Source organism: Lepisosteus oculatus, chromosome 10, assembly GCF_040954835.1.
Source record: "Lepisosteus oculatus isolate fLepOcu1 chromosome 10, fLepOcu1.hap2, whole genome shotgun sequence".
NCBI lineage: Eukaryota > Metazoa > Chordata > Actinopteri > Semionotiformes > Lepisosteidae > Lepisosteus > Lepisosteus oculatus.
Window position 1 is genome coordinate 39,126,481 of NC_090705.1, and position 19,034 is coordinate 39,145,514.

General features: G+C 39.1%; 1 protein-coding gene across 1 annotated transcript in view; it reads left to right on the forward strand.

Moving 5' to 3' along the window:
• pkhd1l1.1 (PKHD1 like 1, tandem duplicate 1) overlaps window positions 1–19,034 on the forward strand; it is a 63,511-nt gene that overhangs the window by 10,886 nt on the left and 33,591 nt on the right. The window contains exons 19-39 of the mRNA XM_069195151.1: window positions 342–496; window positions 939–1,049; window positions 1,653–1,805; window positions 3,212–3,336; window positions 4,005–4,168; window positions 4,758–4,930; window positions 5,135–5,282; window positions 6,812–6,966; window positions 8,437–8,559; window positions 9,041–9,146; window positions 9,319–9,426; window positions 9,800–9,964; window positions 10,351–10,472; window positions 10,929–11,061; window positions 13,125–13,317; window positions 14,328–14,470; window positions 14,858–14,962; window positions 15,368–15,556; window positions 16,029–16,199; window positions 17,048–17,265; window positions 17,794–18,781. Of these exons, the coding sequence (XP_069051252.1) occupies window positions 342–496; window positions 939–1,049; window positions 1,653–1,805; window positions 3,212–3,336; window positions 4,005–4,168; window positions 4,758–4,930; window positions 5,135–5,282; window positions 6,812–6,966; window positions 8,437–8,559; window positions 9,041–9,146; window positions 9,319–9,426; window positions 9,800–9,964; window positions 10,351–10,472; window positions 10,929–11,061; window positions 13,125–13,317; window positions 14,328–14,470; window positions 14,858–14,962; window positions 15,368–15,556; window positions 16,029–16,199; window positions 17,048–17,265; window positions 17,794–18,781 (3,948 nt within the window). The remainder of the gene's footprint in view (window positions 1–341; window positions 497–938; window positions 1,050–1,652; window positions 1,806–3,211; window positions 3,337–4,004; window positions 4,169–4,757; window positions 4,931–5,134; window positions 5,283–6,811; window positions 6,967–8,436; window positions 8,560–9,040; window positions 9,147–9,318; window positions 9,427–9,799; window positions 9,965–10,350; window positions 10,473–10,928; window positions 11,062–13,124; window positions 13,318–14,327; window positions 14,471–14,857; window positions 14,963–15,367; window positions 15,557–16,028; window positions 16,200–17,047; window positions 17,266–17,793; window positions 18,782–19,034) is intronic.

A 19,034-nucleotide genomic window follows, 5' to 3' on the forward strand; every position in this document is an offset into this window, starting at 1 on the left:
AATGAAAAGTGTATCACAATTGTTAAATCCTTAACTTAAAATTCAGATCGACACATAAGGAATCCTTTTTCATTTTCATGATGTTTCATCTGAAGATAAATTTCATGTTAAAACAGAAAAACCGCAAGGAGGAAACTCCGTTTGATGATTTTCATAATGAGAACTACAGTATTGTAAATGCGTGTTGTAAGCTCAGAGCTGAGGAAAGGCTTCCTAGCAAATGGCTGTTAGTTACAAACATGACATACTGTAGCAAAGTGTTCACAGCTCATAGATATATGCTGAGTAAAGGCATGTATTTATCACACAGATTAGAAAAAGACTTCCATTTCTCCGCACAGGTGACTTTGAAAGCCTTCAGTATGTCACTTTTGGAGGTGACGTGAACATTACTGTCGAGGAAGTCACTAAAGGGAGGCCAAGCCTTGAAACGTTCACATTAGAGTGGGACACAGCCTTGTCTACACCTGTCGCTTTCAATGCATCTGGTGTTGAGGTTTGTCTGTGTTTTTTTTGGGTATTAAGAGTTCCTGCTTATGGACAACCTGCTTCCTAAAAAAGAAGTTTAAAATGTGTTTTAAAAAACCCCACAGTGCAAGTTAAACCAATAAACCAGTGCTGTGTCCTTGACTGTGTATACAGTAACGATATTATTCTAATTTAGCTTCTTCATTCATTAATGTTTAAATGCCTTAGATGCTTTTGATTTATTTATTTTTTTCAATTTTAATGCTTTTCTCAATATGTTCAGATATTGTTTTGTTTAAACAACAGAGCTTTCAAATGTCCGGATTGTTTTACACCTCTTTGTTGTTTCTAGGTGAATCCGACTTTTTGCTTTATATTTATTGAGGGTGGACAAATGTTAATCCATAACTGAGAATAAGAAAATGAAAATTCTGCACTGTGCATTAAATGAAATGTAACACAATTTACAGGTGCAAAAAGCTATTGAAGGCTTGGTCAGTGCACAGTGCCCAGATGAGATTCTCCGCAGTGAGAGCAATTTGGTAAAGTACTTCAGGGATTATGAAAATGATCAGACTGGGGTAAGTGCAAAAATCTTTAAGTGTAAAAAATGTCTAGATAAATCAAAGTGAGAATTAGGTGAATATGAGCAGATAATTTTGTGAATTAAGTATAAACCTTAAAGCTGTATCAGGCAGTGAGAGACTGTTAATTATCATAAATGCACACTTATGCATGCAAACGGTAAGTTATTTGGCACTGTTGTGGCGAATTTTGCACAAATGTAATTAAACGCCAGTCAGATACATTCCATCAAAATTACTTTGGCTTTATTGTTTAGTAAAACCAGGTTCATTCTCAAACAACCTAATGTAAAAGGTTTGTCATCTTCCTTATGTTCTTAGAAGTATTCAAAAAAACTTACTGCTCTATGCATCTAAGTGATTTAATTACTAATTGACTATCAGAGAAGGAAATTAGTTCTTTGAGTAGCAGTTCAATAAAATAGAAGAAACTAAACATTTGTATGTTTAGAAATATATTTTAATTACAACAAAATGAGAACACGATAAAAAAACCAAAACAAAGTAGATTAACAGAGAATGTATGGTGTTCATTATAGCCTGTCTAAAGATTATAGTAATTTGAAGAATTAAATGTCTGTTCAATGCTTTTTTGTCCAGTTCACAGGTTATTCAAGGGGAACACGTGTGCCAGACACAGAAGCCTTCTGTGGAAGATTCTCACTTATGAATCCACAATATCTGTTCCTGTCATCAGACTTCCAGGTCTCTGGAAATACCTACGGAGCGATTCCGCTGCAGCAGTACAGAATGGTGAGCATTCTCAATCAGTGTCTTAAAGATTTATCACTCTGTGTCTAAATGAAGTCAAACCTGCATTGATAAATGTACTTTTATTTTATTCATTTAACAAGGTCAAACCTGTATCGCAAACATGAACATTAAGCAAACACTCCTAATACAAATATTTTTTTTGCATGAATACTTTGCCTTGTTAATTTTATGCCATGAGACAGAATTTATTGGGGATCCAACAGACCATATTTATTCAAAGCTATTTCTTGTTAAAACTGTAAAAAGACATTTTACTTGTGTTTTCTATCATTTTGGTTTTGTGCATTGCCCATTCTCGCTGCTCAGCTTCACATTTTAAAAATGGAAACTCATGTGCAAAACATCTTAGACACAATGAAGAATTCCAGTATATTGACAGCATGATACCAGCATCAATTGTTCCTGTGAAATCAACAATTCACTCAAAGCCTCCCCTATTTGGACCATTATAAGAGCTTTGATTTGTTTTAACGCAGTTCTGATTTAGGTGAAAATAATCTTTCACCCAACTACTCATTGTTCTGCACAATGCAAATTATCCCGATTAACAGTATCTGAAAAGGCTAAAATATCTGTAAAATATCACTATATGATAGTGATTGTCTTCATAGAGAAGAAAAACATTAAATTAAAAGAACAGAGGGAAGGTCATCAAGAAGTTCACATCTTAAGGAGGTTTTTATATTACGAACTTCATTACTGTGTAGCTCTGCCTGTGCTTATGCACGCCGGTGTGCTTCGAACTATAAAATCTGCTACAATTTCATTTTGAACACAGTGTGATTCTGATGGAGAGTGTTTAAAATATGTATTTAAAATATTGCTAGAAATTAAACCTTAATTGCTTTACAATACTACAGCCTTATGTACAATGTAAATGAAATATCCACATTCTGTGTTTTTCCTTTGTCAGAGCATTTTTTAGGATCAATAATCTATAAATGAATATCTCCTGACACTGGCATATTTTTTTTTGTGAAAGAAAGATATGAACTAGGAAATATTTTAAGTTGAATGAATACTAAATACTACTAAAAATCATTTTTTTCCTAATGAATTTTTAGATAGAAATATAGTATGTTTAAAGAATTGTTGAAGACACTATTACTATACAGTATTTCTGCGCTATATCCTAGCTAGAACTAGATCGGCATATCAGTCAGCACTTTAAAGGCTTTCTAAAACTCAGGCTTTTATACTCTTGTATTTAGTTTTTTATTGCTTAATTGTTAAACACCCTGAAATTATGTTTCAGGAACTCTGCAGTATAAAATAAACATTATTGCTATTAGATTGTTAGCCATTATAATTTAATAGCTACAGGTGGTATGCACACTAGTAAAAACATTTAGTGCCTAATTTTTACGTTGTTATTCATTTTACAGTTCTGCTTCGCATATAAAGGATATCTAATGAATTACATTGGGATTCAGTTTTCCTACCAAAACAATATAAATTTAGTAATTTCCACTTCATCCAATATTGACACCATCTTTGTCTCAGGAGCTGGGTAAGTAATCACATACTGTATGTCCATCCTGAATGTGGAAGTTTAAACTTCGGAAGCACATTTTTCTTTATTGTGTACTTGTGTGCTATAGGAGTTTTTAGACATAGTGTGAGATATGAACCCATGTATTTCATACTGTGTTTTGACACAGCTATAGTGAAGATAACAAAATAAAACAGTTAAAATCCTACATTCCTTTTGCTAACAGTGTCCGGAAAACAATTGTGATCTCTAAAAATGTGGCCTAAACTAGGAGTTACCTAAACTAACTCTCACCATTTCTGTTGCTATAGACAGCGCTGTCTGTCTTGAGTCTTAGATTTTCAATAATATTACTTTAATGTAGCAGCTGCACAAAGATCTGTAGTCACTGCTGCGGAATATAGTATTGGTAAAAAATGGACAAAATACGGTAATAGGTAGATCTCTTAAATTAAAACTATTATTATTATTATTATTATTATTATTATTATTATTATTATTATTATTGTTGTTGTTGTTGTTGTTGTTGTTGTTGTTGTTGTTGTTGTTATCATCATCATCATCATCATCATCAGAATTTCATGATTGTAATGTTGTTTAAGTTAACTTAATAGCACTTTTAACTTTTCAAGATTTTATTGACGTATCATTTAAATGAAATTTGTTTTTTCTTTGACAATTCATAGCTGGCAGTACACGTGTGTTGATTTGCTTTCTGCCTTGCAAAGAGCATTCCCTGGGACTAACTATATGCTACAGTCACTGCTACTGTACAAGGCAACACCAAACCAAGATTTCTATGTGGATGTTGTTTACATTGGAAGAATGGCCACAACAGTAAACATTAATGGTATATTTTTAAAATAATTATTAACTGAACTCGCACTTTGTCTAACCAAACTGAACTCTCTTTTGACTTTGTACTTTGTCTGTATCTTTGGAGGTACAATGAAATAAGGACCTGTACATCTGAAAGACAGAAGTATCAATTAACCTCAGTAAAAAATGACAACATCCATAACATCGTCAGTCTTTCCAGAAGGACCATTAACCCCTGTCACAGGGTTTGTGATTGTTTTCTGGTGACTTTAAATCACCAGCACCTGTGTCAAGTTTTAAATTGGTGAAATTTACTAAAACTTCCTGACCTTTTTTTCTCTCGAGTTAAGCTACTGGACTGTATTCTTCAAGCACTGCAGTTACCACGCCCTTTAAAACGGAGCCTTCAGAATATTCACCAGTTCAGAATCTGACAGAAAAATCTGTCAAAATGTACCAGTCTTGACTATATAGCTGGGAAACGAAAAATTGTAATTGTGCATGAATTTTGAGACATTTCATTTAAATACACGCAATGAAATCGTAATGTGTTAATGCGATCCTATACAGTACGTCTAATTATTAAGAGAATCCTTGTTTGGATCGTTTATTTTAAACAGATGTTATTACACTGAGAAGACCCCCAGCCTTGGCAAGCAGAGGTGTTTTTGTACAGGAAATCATGGTGAACAAAATCCAGAAACCAGACGCTTCACAGTGGAGATATGAAGTTACAGTGACCCCTTACAGCTGCGGATATGACTTTCCTCTCATGCGTATTGCATTTGCACAGGTGGGTGTGTAGTAGAGATAATATCCCGTATACAAACTATTGCATGGGAAAACAACAAATTGACACCAGAACTAATAATAGCAATTGGCTGAAAAATGTTGAAAAAGAAAAGGCTAAGGAAATCAAATTAAAAGAGACTGTTGAAAAAGGATCAAGCCAGGTGACGCAAGTAAAGCCATTCTGAAATGTTTTGGTCCTTAACAGGCGGTTTCAAACAGCAGTGACGAAGGAGTCATGTATGGAGGCCCCAGCTGGACAGAAGGGGTAGGCATCCAGGTGACAAGAACGCAGAGGGCCAGCCCTCCAGTGTCGGGCACCTTTGATGTGGAGTTCTCCGGGAAGCAGATTAAAGGTAAATAAATCCCAGTAGCCTGCTTTCAAGGCAGACAAATGTGATGCTAGCACTTACCTTGCGAGGTACCTGTTTTTCAGGCAGTGTGTCCAGCAATGCAGTGTATTCCAACAATTTAACACACCAAAATATTCCTGAAATCCTTCGCACATATCAGCAGTGTGTGTTTTCCTGGTCAGTACTTGGATAAAAGGCCTCTAGGGAAAACCTGCGTACTGCTGTATGTGGCGTCGGTGGATCAGTAGCTGGTACTCTTCCCCCAGACCACTATTTTTACACCGATACCCCAGTATAGCGATATCATGTTGTAGCAAATCTTGCGAACCCACTTGATTCCCCATTGATGAATCTGGTGTGGCAGTTTCCCCACGTTTGCAGCCGATCTGCCCTGTAGTGAGGCTTCTGGTGCTTTAAGCTTGCCATGTACAGTATCCAATGTACAATGCATCTGATACAAGCATAATTGCAAGCAATTATACTGATAAAAATCAATCATATGGCTAAAAGAGTGTTGCTCTTTCCAGTGATACGTGGGGCACTTGGATATCTGGACGCAGGACGAAGATTATTCAAAGCACACAGCACCTAAACACATTGCTTTACTGTATTAAGCTATTTCACAGAAGTGAAGTAAGAAGTGTTGACAACCAAAGGCTACCAAATGTCAGTTGGCGCAACTTCTTGACTCTCTCTCTGACTCTCTCTCTAAATGCAAATACGCAGCTAATCTGCCCAAACACAAAATTCATTGTTTTTTTTTCCCCCCGAAATAGCACAAAACTGTCTTTTTGGACCTTCTCTCTGTTGTTTACTGTTTCTGCTGCCTCACATTCCCCTTTCCCTGGTGTTGGTTGTCCCCCTGAAGTTGTTTCTCTCTTGTCTTTCTTCTCTTTTTAGCTGCCACACTTCTGTCAGACCTCCTTCAGTTCCTCGGGGTGTGGTTTTTCTGGGGGTCCTGTAGATCACAGCACACACCTGTGTTTCTCTTCCTTTTTCACCCTATTCTCCTGACCTCCAGCCCTTGTTGCAGTAGGAGCTGCTTAGGGAGAAGTGGTGGAATGTCATTTTCTGTCATCTCTCCTATCTTCTCCTTTTGCGTCAAGAGGTAATGCCACATCTGACTGCATCTCTACCCCTTAGGATACCGCAGTACTAATTAAACTCCTGCGAAAGACAATACCCACTAATATTTCAATTCAATTCAAGCTTTCTTGTCTCAAAGGGGGAAATTTGTTTGGCAGCCAAGTCCAACACAACAATCCAACAAAAAAAGCATCATCAACAAAGAGTTCAGGACAAGAAATATTTAAATATGTTTTTATTTAAATAAAAGATCTAGAAATAAAGAATGGGGGATAAATATTGAGTCCGTTTCTATTATATATGAATATTTGGGACGTATGGTTTAGTCATCTGTAGTGCTTATGTTAATTACTTATTTATTATTGTATGGACTCAATTATTTAGAAATTAGGATCAGGCAACTGGAAAATGAAGTACAATACATGTTTTCTCTTAAACCACGCCAGGCCTGCCAGTGGACGTGTCAGAGTCGGACCTGCAGTATGCGTTGCAGGGCATTCCAGAGATGGGGCAAATCCGTGTCAGCCGATGGGGAGACTGCCGAGGATATGGATGGAGAGTGGTCTGGGTCTCCAACCCCGGTGACCAGCCACTCATTCAGGTTCATACTCTTTTCTGACTCCTGTTGACTCCTGGTGACTCTTTGTCTATGCTGTACAGGCACAAGCATTAGGGCTCTACAGGCACGAGCGTTAGGGCTGTACAGGCACGAGCATTAGGGCTCTACAGGCACCAGGGTTAGGGCTGTACAGGCACGAGTGTTAGGGCTCTACAGGCACCAGGGTTAGGGCTCTACAGGCACCAGGGTTAGGGCTGTACAGGCACGAGTGTTAGGGCTCTACAGGCACCAGTGTTAGGGCTGTACAGGCACCAGGTTTAGGGCTCTACAGGCACCAGGGTTAGGGCTCTACAGGCACGAGTGTTAGGGCTCTACAGGCACCAGTGTTAGGGCTGTACAGGCACCAGGGTTAGGGCTCTACAGGCACCAGGGTTAGGGCTGTACAGGCACCAGGGTTAGGGCTCTACAGGCACCAGGGTTAGGGCTGTACAGGCACCAGGGTTAGGGTTGTTTGTGGAATAACCTGTTGCGTACACACAGACTAGAGACACAAATTCAGGAAAATGGTTTACTCATTAGAGGCAGATGAGGAAACAACTTTCTTTTAAGCTCTGAATCTGTTCTGTTCTCCCTGGCTAGTCAGTTCCAGTCCCATAGGCAACTGTAGTAGATTGTTCTCATCATGAAGGTGCCCTTTTATAGATTTAGTTTTTTTCATTTAAACCTTATTTAAAGGCATGAGTCAGTTTTTGAAAAATACCCTTTTCATTTGGAGTGGAACCAATGACGATTAAGTTCAGAGGCCAGTACCCTGGAAGAATGTATTCTGTGTGAGTGAAGGCTAGGGTGGCTGACCTGGGCTGTGGAATTGCCCGAAAATAAGACATAAGGTCAAGATATATATCAGAGTAAAATCTGCATTGAAGAAACACAGGCTTTTAATTTAGGATTTTTTTCTTTTACAGCATAATAGAACAACTCAAATAGGAATTTTTAATATTTTTTCTATATACAGTATATAAATCTGCAAATTGTGCTTTAGTCCTTTTTTTCCTGTGGAAAACTGGTTCAACAGTTTAGGTTTTCATAGGTCAATGGACATTGTAAATATTTGTTTTTCACTAATGGTTTGAGCTGACCAGTTCAGCTATACCATTCTGTAACAGTGTACTGTAATATGTGTGGCTAAGGATTTACAAAATCTGTAAATGATAAAACATTCATTAATGCAGTCAATTGCACACCTTCTGTATTTCCATCCAATCTATTATCAAAATATTATACACTGGATTATATTATTTTACATGTGTGTAGACAGGTGTTTCGACATTTTAAAGGTGTTTTGTCAGAAAAAATAAAAATTTCTTACATTTCTTATGTTATTCTTAATATGATTATTAATATTCCATGAACTAGTGCAAGGTGACTGTTCTCCATAGGAATGAAATGTGCCAGAGTGTACAGTATTTTTACATTCGTATAAATGTTAGTCCTTCCTGCTCCTCCAAACAGATTAACAGCTCATGTATCGATGGGATAACCTGCAGAATAAACTCTTACGTTGAACAAGAAGGAGGGACTTTTAAAAGCAGCATTTTGGGTGATTTTCTGCATGTGCCTGAGACCAAGCCACAGGTATGTCACAGAAATATAATGGAATACTGTATAGTGAACCTTATAATGTAACAGATACTGTAAAAAGAAAAACTTTGAAAAAAGTGTGACGTGCCCCCATATTTTCCCACAATATGAAATTGTATGGAACTACTTCAATGGAAATTGTTTTTAAGCCAGAATGGTGTGTAAAATAAAAAGCTTGATATTTTTCAGGAACTGAATCCAGGTGTTGCAAAGCAGCAATGCTAACTGCTGCGCCACCATGCTACCTTCTTGCATTTTCTTTTCTTTTACTTATTCTGTATTTTATCTACTTATTGTATTGGTTGCATGAGGTAACCCTTGACAAGGGTGTCAGCTAAATGGGGTGGTAATTCTGCTAATAAAGTTCAGTAAATGCTCTGTGCATTTTATATACATCTCACAAGTCGAATGCACTTTGCACATAAGATAGGAAATTATTAAGGATGCTGAAAGCCTTTCTGTAACCCTCTTGCAGGTCCAGGTTTACATCAATGGCATCATGTCAAAGTGCACTGGCGACTGTGGGTTTCAGTGGACCTCCGCAAAGACTCCCGTTGTTTCAGGGATCAGCCCAACACAAGGTGATTCCGCTGCATTTGCAATATAAAGGGGCCGACTGCCAGTCCAAATCAAACAGATCTGTCTTTAAGCAAGTGGTAGAAGGTGGCTAGGACAGTTTGCAATAGGAATCTATGCCGTATTACATAGCAATGCACAAATACATTCTCAAAGACAAAGTTCTGTTTCTTTCAGGATCGTATGCTCAGGGGACAGTCCTGACAATCACAGGCTCTGGCTTCGCCAGTGAAAACGCTTCTGTTTCAGTAGGCGATGTTCAGTGCCCCATCCTGGAGGTCAACAGTAAGTCACGTAGTCAACACTGTGAACTCTGGGAGATCCCAAGCAAGCAACAGTCTATTGATGAAAATTGCTGTTTGTTTTCCACATGCAGAGGTCTGATGAAATTGAACCATTTGGTGTGAAAATTATTCAACTAAAATGTTATCACAGAAAATAACACAGCTGATATATTTTCTTTTGCCATGGTGAATGGATTTCTAGCATATACACATGCTGTATATAATGTTCTGAACTGAGATGTAGCTGTGCTGGTGTGTCTTTTTGTTCAAGACTGTTTATTTTACGATATAAAAACTCCATCTGAAAAATAGATGTCAAATTTCTCTTCCACTCCTTTTTTCTCCCTTCAGTAATGTTTGTTTCTGTGTCGCAGGCACCAGCATCACCTGTAAAGTTGGAAATGCAAGTGCTGGCACCTACCAAGTCTATGTCAGCTTTGTAAAACTGGGTTTCACTCAAAACACTGGAGGTGCTGTGTTTAATTTCACCGTTAACATGGGGATCTTTAACTACTCACCTCTTGCTGGCAGTGTTGCAGGTAAATGTATTTCCAATATGAGCTTTTCTGGAGCTGGCCTGTTCATTCTTCATACAACTGCTAGGCAGGGCAGAGTTTGCTTTCTGAATGTTCTTGTCCTTTCTGATGACATTGATGTCCTTTGCCAGAGTAGAGCATCTACAAACCTGTAGTTCCTATACATTTCTCAGTGAAATCTGAAGAATAAATGTACTTCGGCTGAAAATTATAAAAACCTGTTTTGTAGCAAATAGGCGGAAACATTTTTTTTTTTAATGCTGGTAAAATGAAGAAGTCCAAATTCTATTTAGGCTTGGAATATTAATGATCTGCTCTACCTAGGAACTGTGATCAGTTCAATTTTTATGCACCTTCTTTTGACTACCAGTGGCATTTTTATTTATCAGGAGGAACTGTGCTCACAGTGTCAGGATATGGATTCAGCAATGCGACACAGGTTCTGATTGGCTCCAGCGCTTGTTCTGTCATATATGTGTCCTTGGATGAAGTGAAGTGTAGAACACCACCTGTAAGTATAGATTTCTGAGATACATTTAATAATTTCCAATTAAAATTATCCTAAATCATAAAGTCAGACATGATCACCAGGTGTTGGAGAATTAAATGTAGTTTTCAATAAAAAAAATATGTAGCCATCATATTAGAGATACAAAACAACAGTTCTGTCTTATTTTAATCTCTGTATGGTCTAGTGACAAAAGTCTGAAAGTGACATGGGTTGGATTTTCAGAATCCATTACAACTGATAAGGAAAACAGAAGAGAGAAAGATTTTCCAGAATATTCTGACTTGAATACTACTAACTGTGAAAGCTTGTGATCTCTACTTTATATTAACCTTCCAGGACTTCTAGAACTGTGTACTTTATCAGCATTCAACATTTTGTAATAACTTTGTTAGTATAGAGAGCATAGGTCTGGTCCATGTCTTAAATTGAAGTTAACTCCAAATACTTTAACCACAGGGAACACCTGGTAACGTCACTGTGCTTTTCAAAACTAATGAAATAAATGCATCAGCCAGTGATCCCTTCAACTACGATGAGTTTCTGACACCTTCAATTACAGATTTAAGTTTGCAGACCACCAATGTAATGGGTAAGTTCATTAATGTATACACTAGCTATACTGATCAGACCAGTAAAGTATTGCTTAAGGATATTATTTGTGTTTGTTTCACTGGTAGGCCTTCATTTTGGCACCACTGTGCTTAATATTTGTTTTAAACTATATCAAGCCACATAGAAGACTTCCTCATGCTTAATTATGCTTGTCAGGATATTATGTTTCATGTCATTTAACCCACAGTTGAATAATACATCTGTTTCAGCTGGTTAACACTAAATACAGAACACAAGCCCATGTGGAAAACGTTCAGAAACTTAATGGGAAGCATAAGGACATTACTTACACTGACAATCCCGTGCCAACTTGTGATATCGTGCTGGAACAGTGCCAAACCGATGTTCGAAATCAAAATCCATTGAAGCCTTAGGGATTTATCTGACATGACAGATTCATGCTCTTTTGCATGAGATGGAAATAATATGTAATTCATGACACCATCTCAATAATTTGGTGGAAATCTGATGGGGGTCCATCAATTAGCAGGCTGCTAAAAACTCAGTCTGGGTTGAATGGCATCTCATAGTTTCACGCTATGCCGTTGTCGTGGGGCTTTGAGTCAATGACTCAACATGCTAGAAGAACTTCAGAAATGTTAGAAGGGAGAAGATTCTATTCAGCCTTCATAGCTTGTTTGGTAGCTAGAGTAAGTGATCCATGGTTCTTATTCTCGAAAGACACCATTGTTTCAAGAGCAGATTGAGAAGAATCTGCTTGTTATTGAATCTGCTTGTTATAAGAAGAGTTATTGTGTTTGGCCTGAGGGGAGCAAACCCCTATTCCTCTTGTTTATTATTGAACTGTAGGCTCTTAGAAGGAACCTTTGAGAAGAGCTGAGCCTTACAGCCCATTTTGTGTACGCACATGTTCTTTCTTTGCAAATGGTCATTACAGACTCCAAAAACAATTGCCTTATTGTCTATTTGTCTCATGGCAACCACAAACACAAACTATAATAGATGCATTCTGGCCATGTGGTGAGAGGGAATATGATATGTTAATTTGCTGTCATTCTCATACACAGGTTTAATAGACAGTTCATACAGTAAATACTGTACACGTCTGCATTACGGGAATAACATAAAATTCTAAGTGAAAACTTAGTGGGCTTTCTTCATAGTTACTTCAAAATCATATTAAAAATGAAGACTTTATCTTCTCAAGGGTTCTTTTGCAGGTTGAAGTAATTTGTTTTGGTGATTTGTTTTATCATTTTTGCTATAACTTGTTACGGCATTTTGGCTGGCTTTTTGCTCAGAGGAAATGGTTCCACCATCCTTCTACAGTATATTAACATTTATACATGGGAAGTATGTAGCAGGTGCTGTGTATTATCTCAGCAGCACAGCTGTTTTTTTCTCTTATGTAAATGGCATGATCTGTAGGACAATAAATCAAAGAGGTTAGTTGTTGTGAAACCTGAACAGGGCCTTGGTCTAGACTGCTATTTCCCTGAAACGTCTTTTTCAGCAAAACGTCGTGTACAGGCAATGTGAGTACTAATGGCATTTTTGCTCTAAATATGAGTGATTAATTCTGATTAAAAGTGGTAACTTTGTCCTACATACTGTAGTGAAAAGATCATAGAAAGGTTTCAAGAAGAAGAGGGTGTTTGGCCCATGCAGCTTATTTTGATGCTCATTGTTAATTGATCCAAGGATCTTATAGAGCTGCTTATTCAAATAATTGATGGTATCGGCTTTGACTACATAACTGGGTAGCTTGTTTCACCCTTTGGTCAAAAAGTGACTTATGATCTCAATTTTAAATGCACTCCTCCTTATTTGGGTACACCTGTTCATATTGGTTTGCTGATTTTGAAGTCTATAGGGATAACCTTGTCAGTATCTTTGAGATGTTTGAATATGTGAACCAGTTCCATCAGAAATCATCTCTGTTGAAGCCCAAAACTATTTAGTTAATTAATTAAAATGTTCGCAAGAAGTGAAAATGGTGATTTTGGGGGGAATTTCTGTGATATATGGTATAGGCAAATGATTAAATGTTTCATTATATGTTTTGTATTTTATTTTTAGGAAATGCAAGTCTTTCCATTATGGGGATCAATTTCATGGATGACGCAAACGGCAGTTCTGTCTTTATTGGAGATAAGGAATGCAAAATACTTGAATGGACTTCTGACAACATCACCTGTTCTCTACCAAGGCATCCACCTGGGATATATAACATTTATGTGCAAGTTGGAAACTGGGGTTATGCCAGTGTGAGGTAAGGTATTGTCCGAAATACACTGATCATAGCTCTGTGAAGCTGGCCCCACCTTCAAACAGCACAAACAATAAATCCCATGCACTTGTGTTCTGTTTGTGCTACTGCGTTAAAAAGTACGATTTGTTCTGCTTTCGTTCCCAAGATATAGCGTCTTCTTTTTGACGGGATGTGATGTTACTCAGTCCCCCTTACAATGGTGACGAAGAGCCACGTGACACCCTGGGAAAAAAAGGAGCTATACCTCGGAAAGAAAGCACCTCAGACACTAATTTCAGTTACTCAAACCAGTACAAAGAGAGCACAAACACATGCAGTGGGTTTCAGGGTCTGTGCTTTTTTTAGAGAGGCCAGCTTCATGGAGTCGCAGTATAGATAGTTAAGCCTCATCAGTGAGAGCTGGTTGTTGCACAGGTTAGGAGGTGAATTAAGCTGTTGAATGAAAATCAGAAGCCAGGTGAAAATCAAATGCAGAAAGAGACAACTGCCCTGCTGATCAAGAAGAGAACAATTCTTTTTTGTCATCAGTATGTTGCAACATTGAATCACTGTTTAGTGTAGACCGCCCTTAAGGATGTAGGCAAGTGTGGCACAGATATCCAGAGCTACAAAATGAAAAATGATAAACATTCTGTATAACAGGCAGCTTAATGGGGAAGTTTGAGACTGATGCTTTGGGCAGGACTGTCTAATCCAGCAGGCACATGCTTGTCTAGACTATATCAGATGAATGGTATAGAATTCCATAACACAGGGCTTGATACTGTACCTTGTTGTATAAATGATGTGTTGCAGAGAATGAGCTTATATGCTTCCAGTGGTGTCCACTTGCACTTTTTTTAGACTGTACAAAGTGGAAAAAGCGATGCAAACAAGCAGACCCCACATAAGTGGGAAAACGCGAAGAAGAAGTTAATCATTGAAATTAATTGACCTGCAATGTCACGCTTCTTAAACACGCCAAACTGGGTTCTAAACATTTTTTCTCTTTATGTTTTTTTATGTTACAGTGATGGAGTGAATGCTTCTATAGAATACGTCTTGAAGGTCACCGAGGTCTCTCCATCGCATGGCTCTCTTTATGGGGGCACAAAAGTCACAGTGACTGGCTCAGGTTTCAGTCCTGTGACAGATGACATCCAGATCTCTATGGGTAAGACTGCTCTTTCCTGTGTTTGCTGCTGTGAGCAGGTTTTTAACATGGTCTAAAATATAGACCCGCCAGACCTGTATTTCAAATTTATGAAGTGATGTAAAGAGCATATTGGTGCCTCATTACTGTGAATCAAAAACAAAACAGTTTAGATCATTTGTTTTCTGTACAGTACATAACAACACATTATATTTCTTGCACCAGAAAAAGCTTAGGGAACATCATTGAAGAGCTTTACGACATTTGTTCAGTGCCTGAGCCTGCTCTCAACTTACTATAAAGCATCTCCCTTTTTCCTCCCCATTGTGGAGAAACAGCACAAAGTTTCGAAAAGTGTTCTTTTTACCAGTTCCTTCTGACTGTTCATCAATTTGTTCAAATGTGCAGGAAACATCACATGCAAAGTGACTTCTGCATCGGAGCACCACCTGGAATGCATCACCCAAGCAAATGAAAGTAGCTACACTGTAACCAATCTTGGTTCCCACCCAGGTAGAGTTGTATTGCAACCTTTTCCTTAGTAGTCAACAGGATTTGCATCTGTGAAAATAGAAAGAGGACATCGTGCTTTTCACGATTTTGCCTTTCTGTTTAAATGTCAAGACTTTATTTCCATGAAGTCATTCCCTGCATGCTCCAAGGTTTCACGTACCCACATATTTTAATTACAGTATGTCCCTTTTTAATTTAAACCTGTTCCCGCTTTCACATCAGATATGGCCCACAATATCTGTTTCATGGTGGAGCTCAGGTATTGGAATTAGGCACCTCCCGGAAGTGAGATGTGATATCAGATTCAGATATTCCTTGGAGTCTTTGGGAAATCCATATTTAAAGAGATGCTTCTCTGACCATTGTCTCGTATGAGTTCATGAATTTACTTCACTTTTCTTTTAGACTTTGGGGTTGGATATGCCTGGAGCCCATCTTCTCTGGATGTGTATGTTGGAGACACAGTACAGTGGAGCTGGCAGGCCCCTTCTTTAGTCAAAGGGCTTGGATACAGAGTATTCAGTGTCTCCACGCCCAGTAGCACGAACTATGATGGCACTGGTTTCATCAGTGGAAACGCAAAAACTGCTTCAGGTAGGACACGACGCCTATTCACAGGCTTGGAATTGTATTAACACTCCATAGAATTAAGGTGGGATCAATAGCAATTGATATCCCAGTGAATCCATCAGCCAACCTACCAATAATAATAGCAATAAAAATGATGCCAAGAAAAAGAACGATAAAAGAGCTTGGTTCCTTCTTATGACCAGGTAATAGCTTGCTTTTAGATAAATGACAGAATAGTAATCTATCGCATGATTGTGTGGCATATTGCTGGGAGGCCTAACACCCCCCAAAAAAAATTGAAACCAAGTATTTTTCCCCAGTGAATGCAGTTTAAAAAATGAAGCGTGTTCAGTATTCAAAGAGATCAACAGAGGCAAGTTGGGAAGGTACACAAGTGGTTGTTTGCTCCAGCTCATCCAGGTGAAGAAGGATGGGGATTTGGGATTTTAATATATAAAGCATTACATACATAAAAAAATACTTCTTTTCTTGTCAGGATTTTTCAGGTATCGTTTCACGGTGGCAGGGATCTACTACTACAGCAGTGGCTTTGTAGATGACCGAAACAGCAGATTCATGCAAGGAGTGGTGACAGTCAAACCTATTGAAGCCAAAAGCGTCCGCTTTTACCTCTCTGTGGGGGGAATTGAAGCAAAATACACACCAGGTTACTGATCTTTTATGTTATTTTTCGACCAAACGTTTTTTTAAAAGAATGGATTAAGCCAGACTATCCCAGATTATGTCCGAAGCTTTGCCGAATGCATCCTCTGCCGTTGAGGTAGAACTAGCAGTAAACACAGTTTGGGACAAGCAAGGTAATGGGCTACTAAGATAGACAAGAATCTTGGGAACATTGCACTACTTTTGATGCTTCAGCTTCAAGTGACAGACTTGTTTTACACATCAGTTTCTGTATATTTCTACCATACAAGAAATAAGAGAAGTGTAGGGATGGAAGATTCTAAAACCACTGAAATTTGGTTTGTTTGTTTTCCACGGCATATGAGCTCTAGGCTTCATTATAACATCTGATGAGCTTTTAATTGGATAGAGTTTTCAGGTCTTGTTTTGAGTGATATGTTATTCTAATACGGAGCGCTGAAAAGTTAAAACGGCTCAATCGCATTGAAATTGCCATATTTTCCACAGTATGTCCTTGCACCGCACTCTGTTTGAGGCACAAACCCAACATAGAGCTATAGGAAGGTGTTTGTTCATGCACTCTCTTTTATGCCAGGTGCTTTGTTACATCTGTACTAACTCTACAAAAAGCATCTAATATTGCAGCTCTCTGAATGTGAATTCAAAAAAATAAATAATGTTCCATCATGATATTCTTGCCTTTAAGGAGACATGGAACAGTAAGTCATGTGGATGTATTTTTCAAAATACCATACTTTCTAATGCAAAGTCACATACACGTTTTCAGAAGACACGTTGACATATACAGATATTACATTGCTCTTGTAGTGTCATTTTCACAGACCTAGTTTTGCTTGCTGTCTTTTGCAGCTGCACAGCGTTCAAGAAGGTCAGTGACGGACTGCATAACCACGACTCCAAACTGCTCTTATGACCTTAACCCAGGTGCAACTGGAGAAGCTTTCTCATTCCTGCTCTCAGACTGTTATTCTCCTGCCATCACTGCTATCTCACCACCCAGCGGGACCGTCTACACTGTCATAAGCATACAAGGACTAGGGTTCAGCAACACCAGTTGTGCGAATGAGGTTAGACATCTGGGTTACTTTGTTAACACTTAAAGAAAAGTACGTTGTTCAGATGTCTGTAGAAGCAAAGTAGGCTTTCTAAAACTTGTAGGCTTTAATTCCCCTCTCTCGTAACGCAACTTACAGTACGTAAGGTAACTTGCGTCTCATAAACGCAGTACTTTCTTATTAAAACCTGGTATAAGTTATCACAAGTCAATAACGCATTTTAGGTTTAACATTGGTTATTAAATAAATGTTAGTTATGCTGTAACAACAGCAATTAACACAATTTTGAAAAGCTACACTATTCATTTTGACGCATGGAGTATCAAATCTTTTTTCTTTAGGATAATGTCATGGTTCATTGACTGATACATTTAGAAAATCAATGGTAAGATAAGCAGTACTGGTGAAGAAGCTTTTCTTAAATTTAACGTTCGTTACCTTTGGTATACATGTAGTTTAGTTAGCGTAGTATATGTTTTCATGTAATGAAACATTTGTTGCGGCTTTGTTTAAATATGAGGGCTTGTGGTATTCTTAAAGGTGACCATCGGTGGACATCCCTGCAGTGTTATCAATAGCACAACAACAGAAATCATGTGCAGTCTTGACCCAGAGAATGCCATGCCTGTAGGTGTGGCACAGCTGGTGTCCGTTAGGGTCAACAATCTGGGCACCGCCATCAACTCCGTCGTGAACGAGTTCGGCCGTCGCTTCGTTTTCCTGCCAGTCATCGACTCCATCAGCCCGGAGGCTGGAGCCACCACAGGGCGAACGAGAGTGACCATACTAGGATCGGGCTTCTCGGGCTCAGCCAATAGCGTCATGGTGTCTGTAGCCAGCGTGCCCTGCTCAGTGGTGTCGGTGAACTACACGGCCATCACCTGCGACACCTCTCCCTCTACCGCCCGCACGGGGGCCGTGCAGGTGTCGGTGCTCGGAGTCTCCGCCTCCTGCCATTCCCGCTGCGCCTTTGAGTACTCCTCTTCCTCCGTGCCCTCCGTTTCCAGCGTCTCGCCGGACAGCATCAACGGCAGCTCAACGACGCTGACGATCCAAGGATCGGGCTTCGGGAGCCAGGCCGAGGATGTGGTGGTGCTCATCGGGAGCGCCCCGTTTGCGGCGAGTGACGTCGCCGACACGAACATCACCTGTTCCATCGGGCCGTTGCCGGCTGGTTTTTATTCCCTGAAGGTTGTGGTCCTGAGCAAAGGTCTTGCCACAGGAAGTGTCACTCTACACAGCGTGGCAGAGGCTGCCCTCTCACCCAGCTCCGGCAGCATTCTGGGTGGCACCACGTTATTCATCAGAGGCAACGGGTTCTCCGCTGGCAACACCTCTGTAACAGTAGGTGGCTCTCCCTGCCGGCTCATTAGCGTGGAGCCCAGTGAAGTCCAGTGCACGACACCAGCAAACAATGAAGGGAACACCATAGTGAATATTCAAGTCCTCTCGGTCAGCTACCCTGCTCTGCGCTTTGTGTACTCCCAGTCAGATACTCCAAGGATCACTGCAGTGAGTCCTCAGACAGGTACGTGAATAAAACCTTAACGAGTGAAAGCAGAGAGATCTTATTTCATTCACCTCTTGTTAGCCCATTCAAAATTGCTTGCACTGGGGAAAGAGCATTATTTTCCAATGACACTGAGAAATGTGCAAACTTTGATTGTGAAGTGTTTTACATTTAGAAGGTCTTTAAAGATATTTGAGATGACGCACACTATGTAAAAGCCTTGTGTCAGATTGAATGTGACTCATTTAAATGTGTTTTAACACAAACAGAT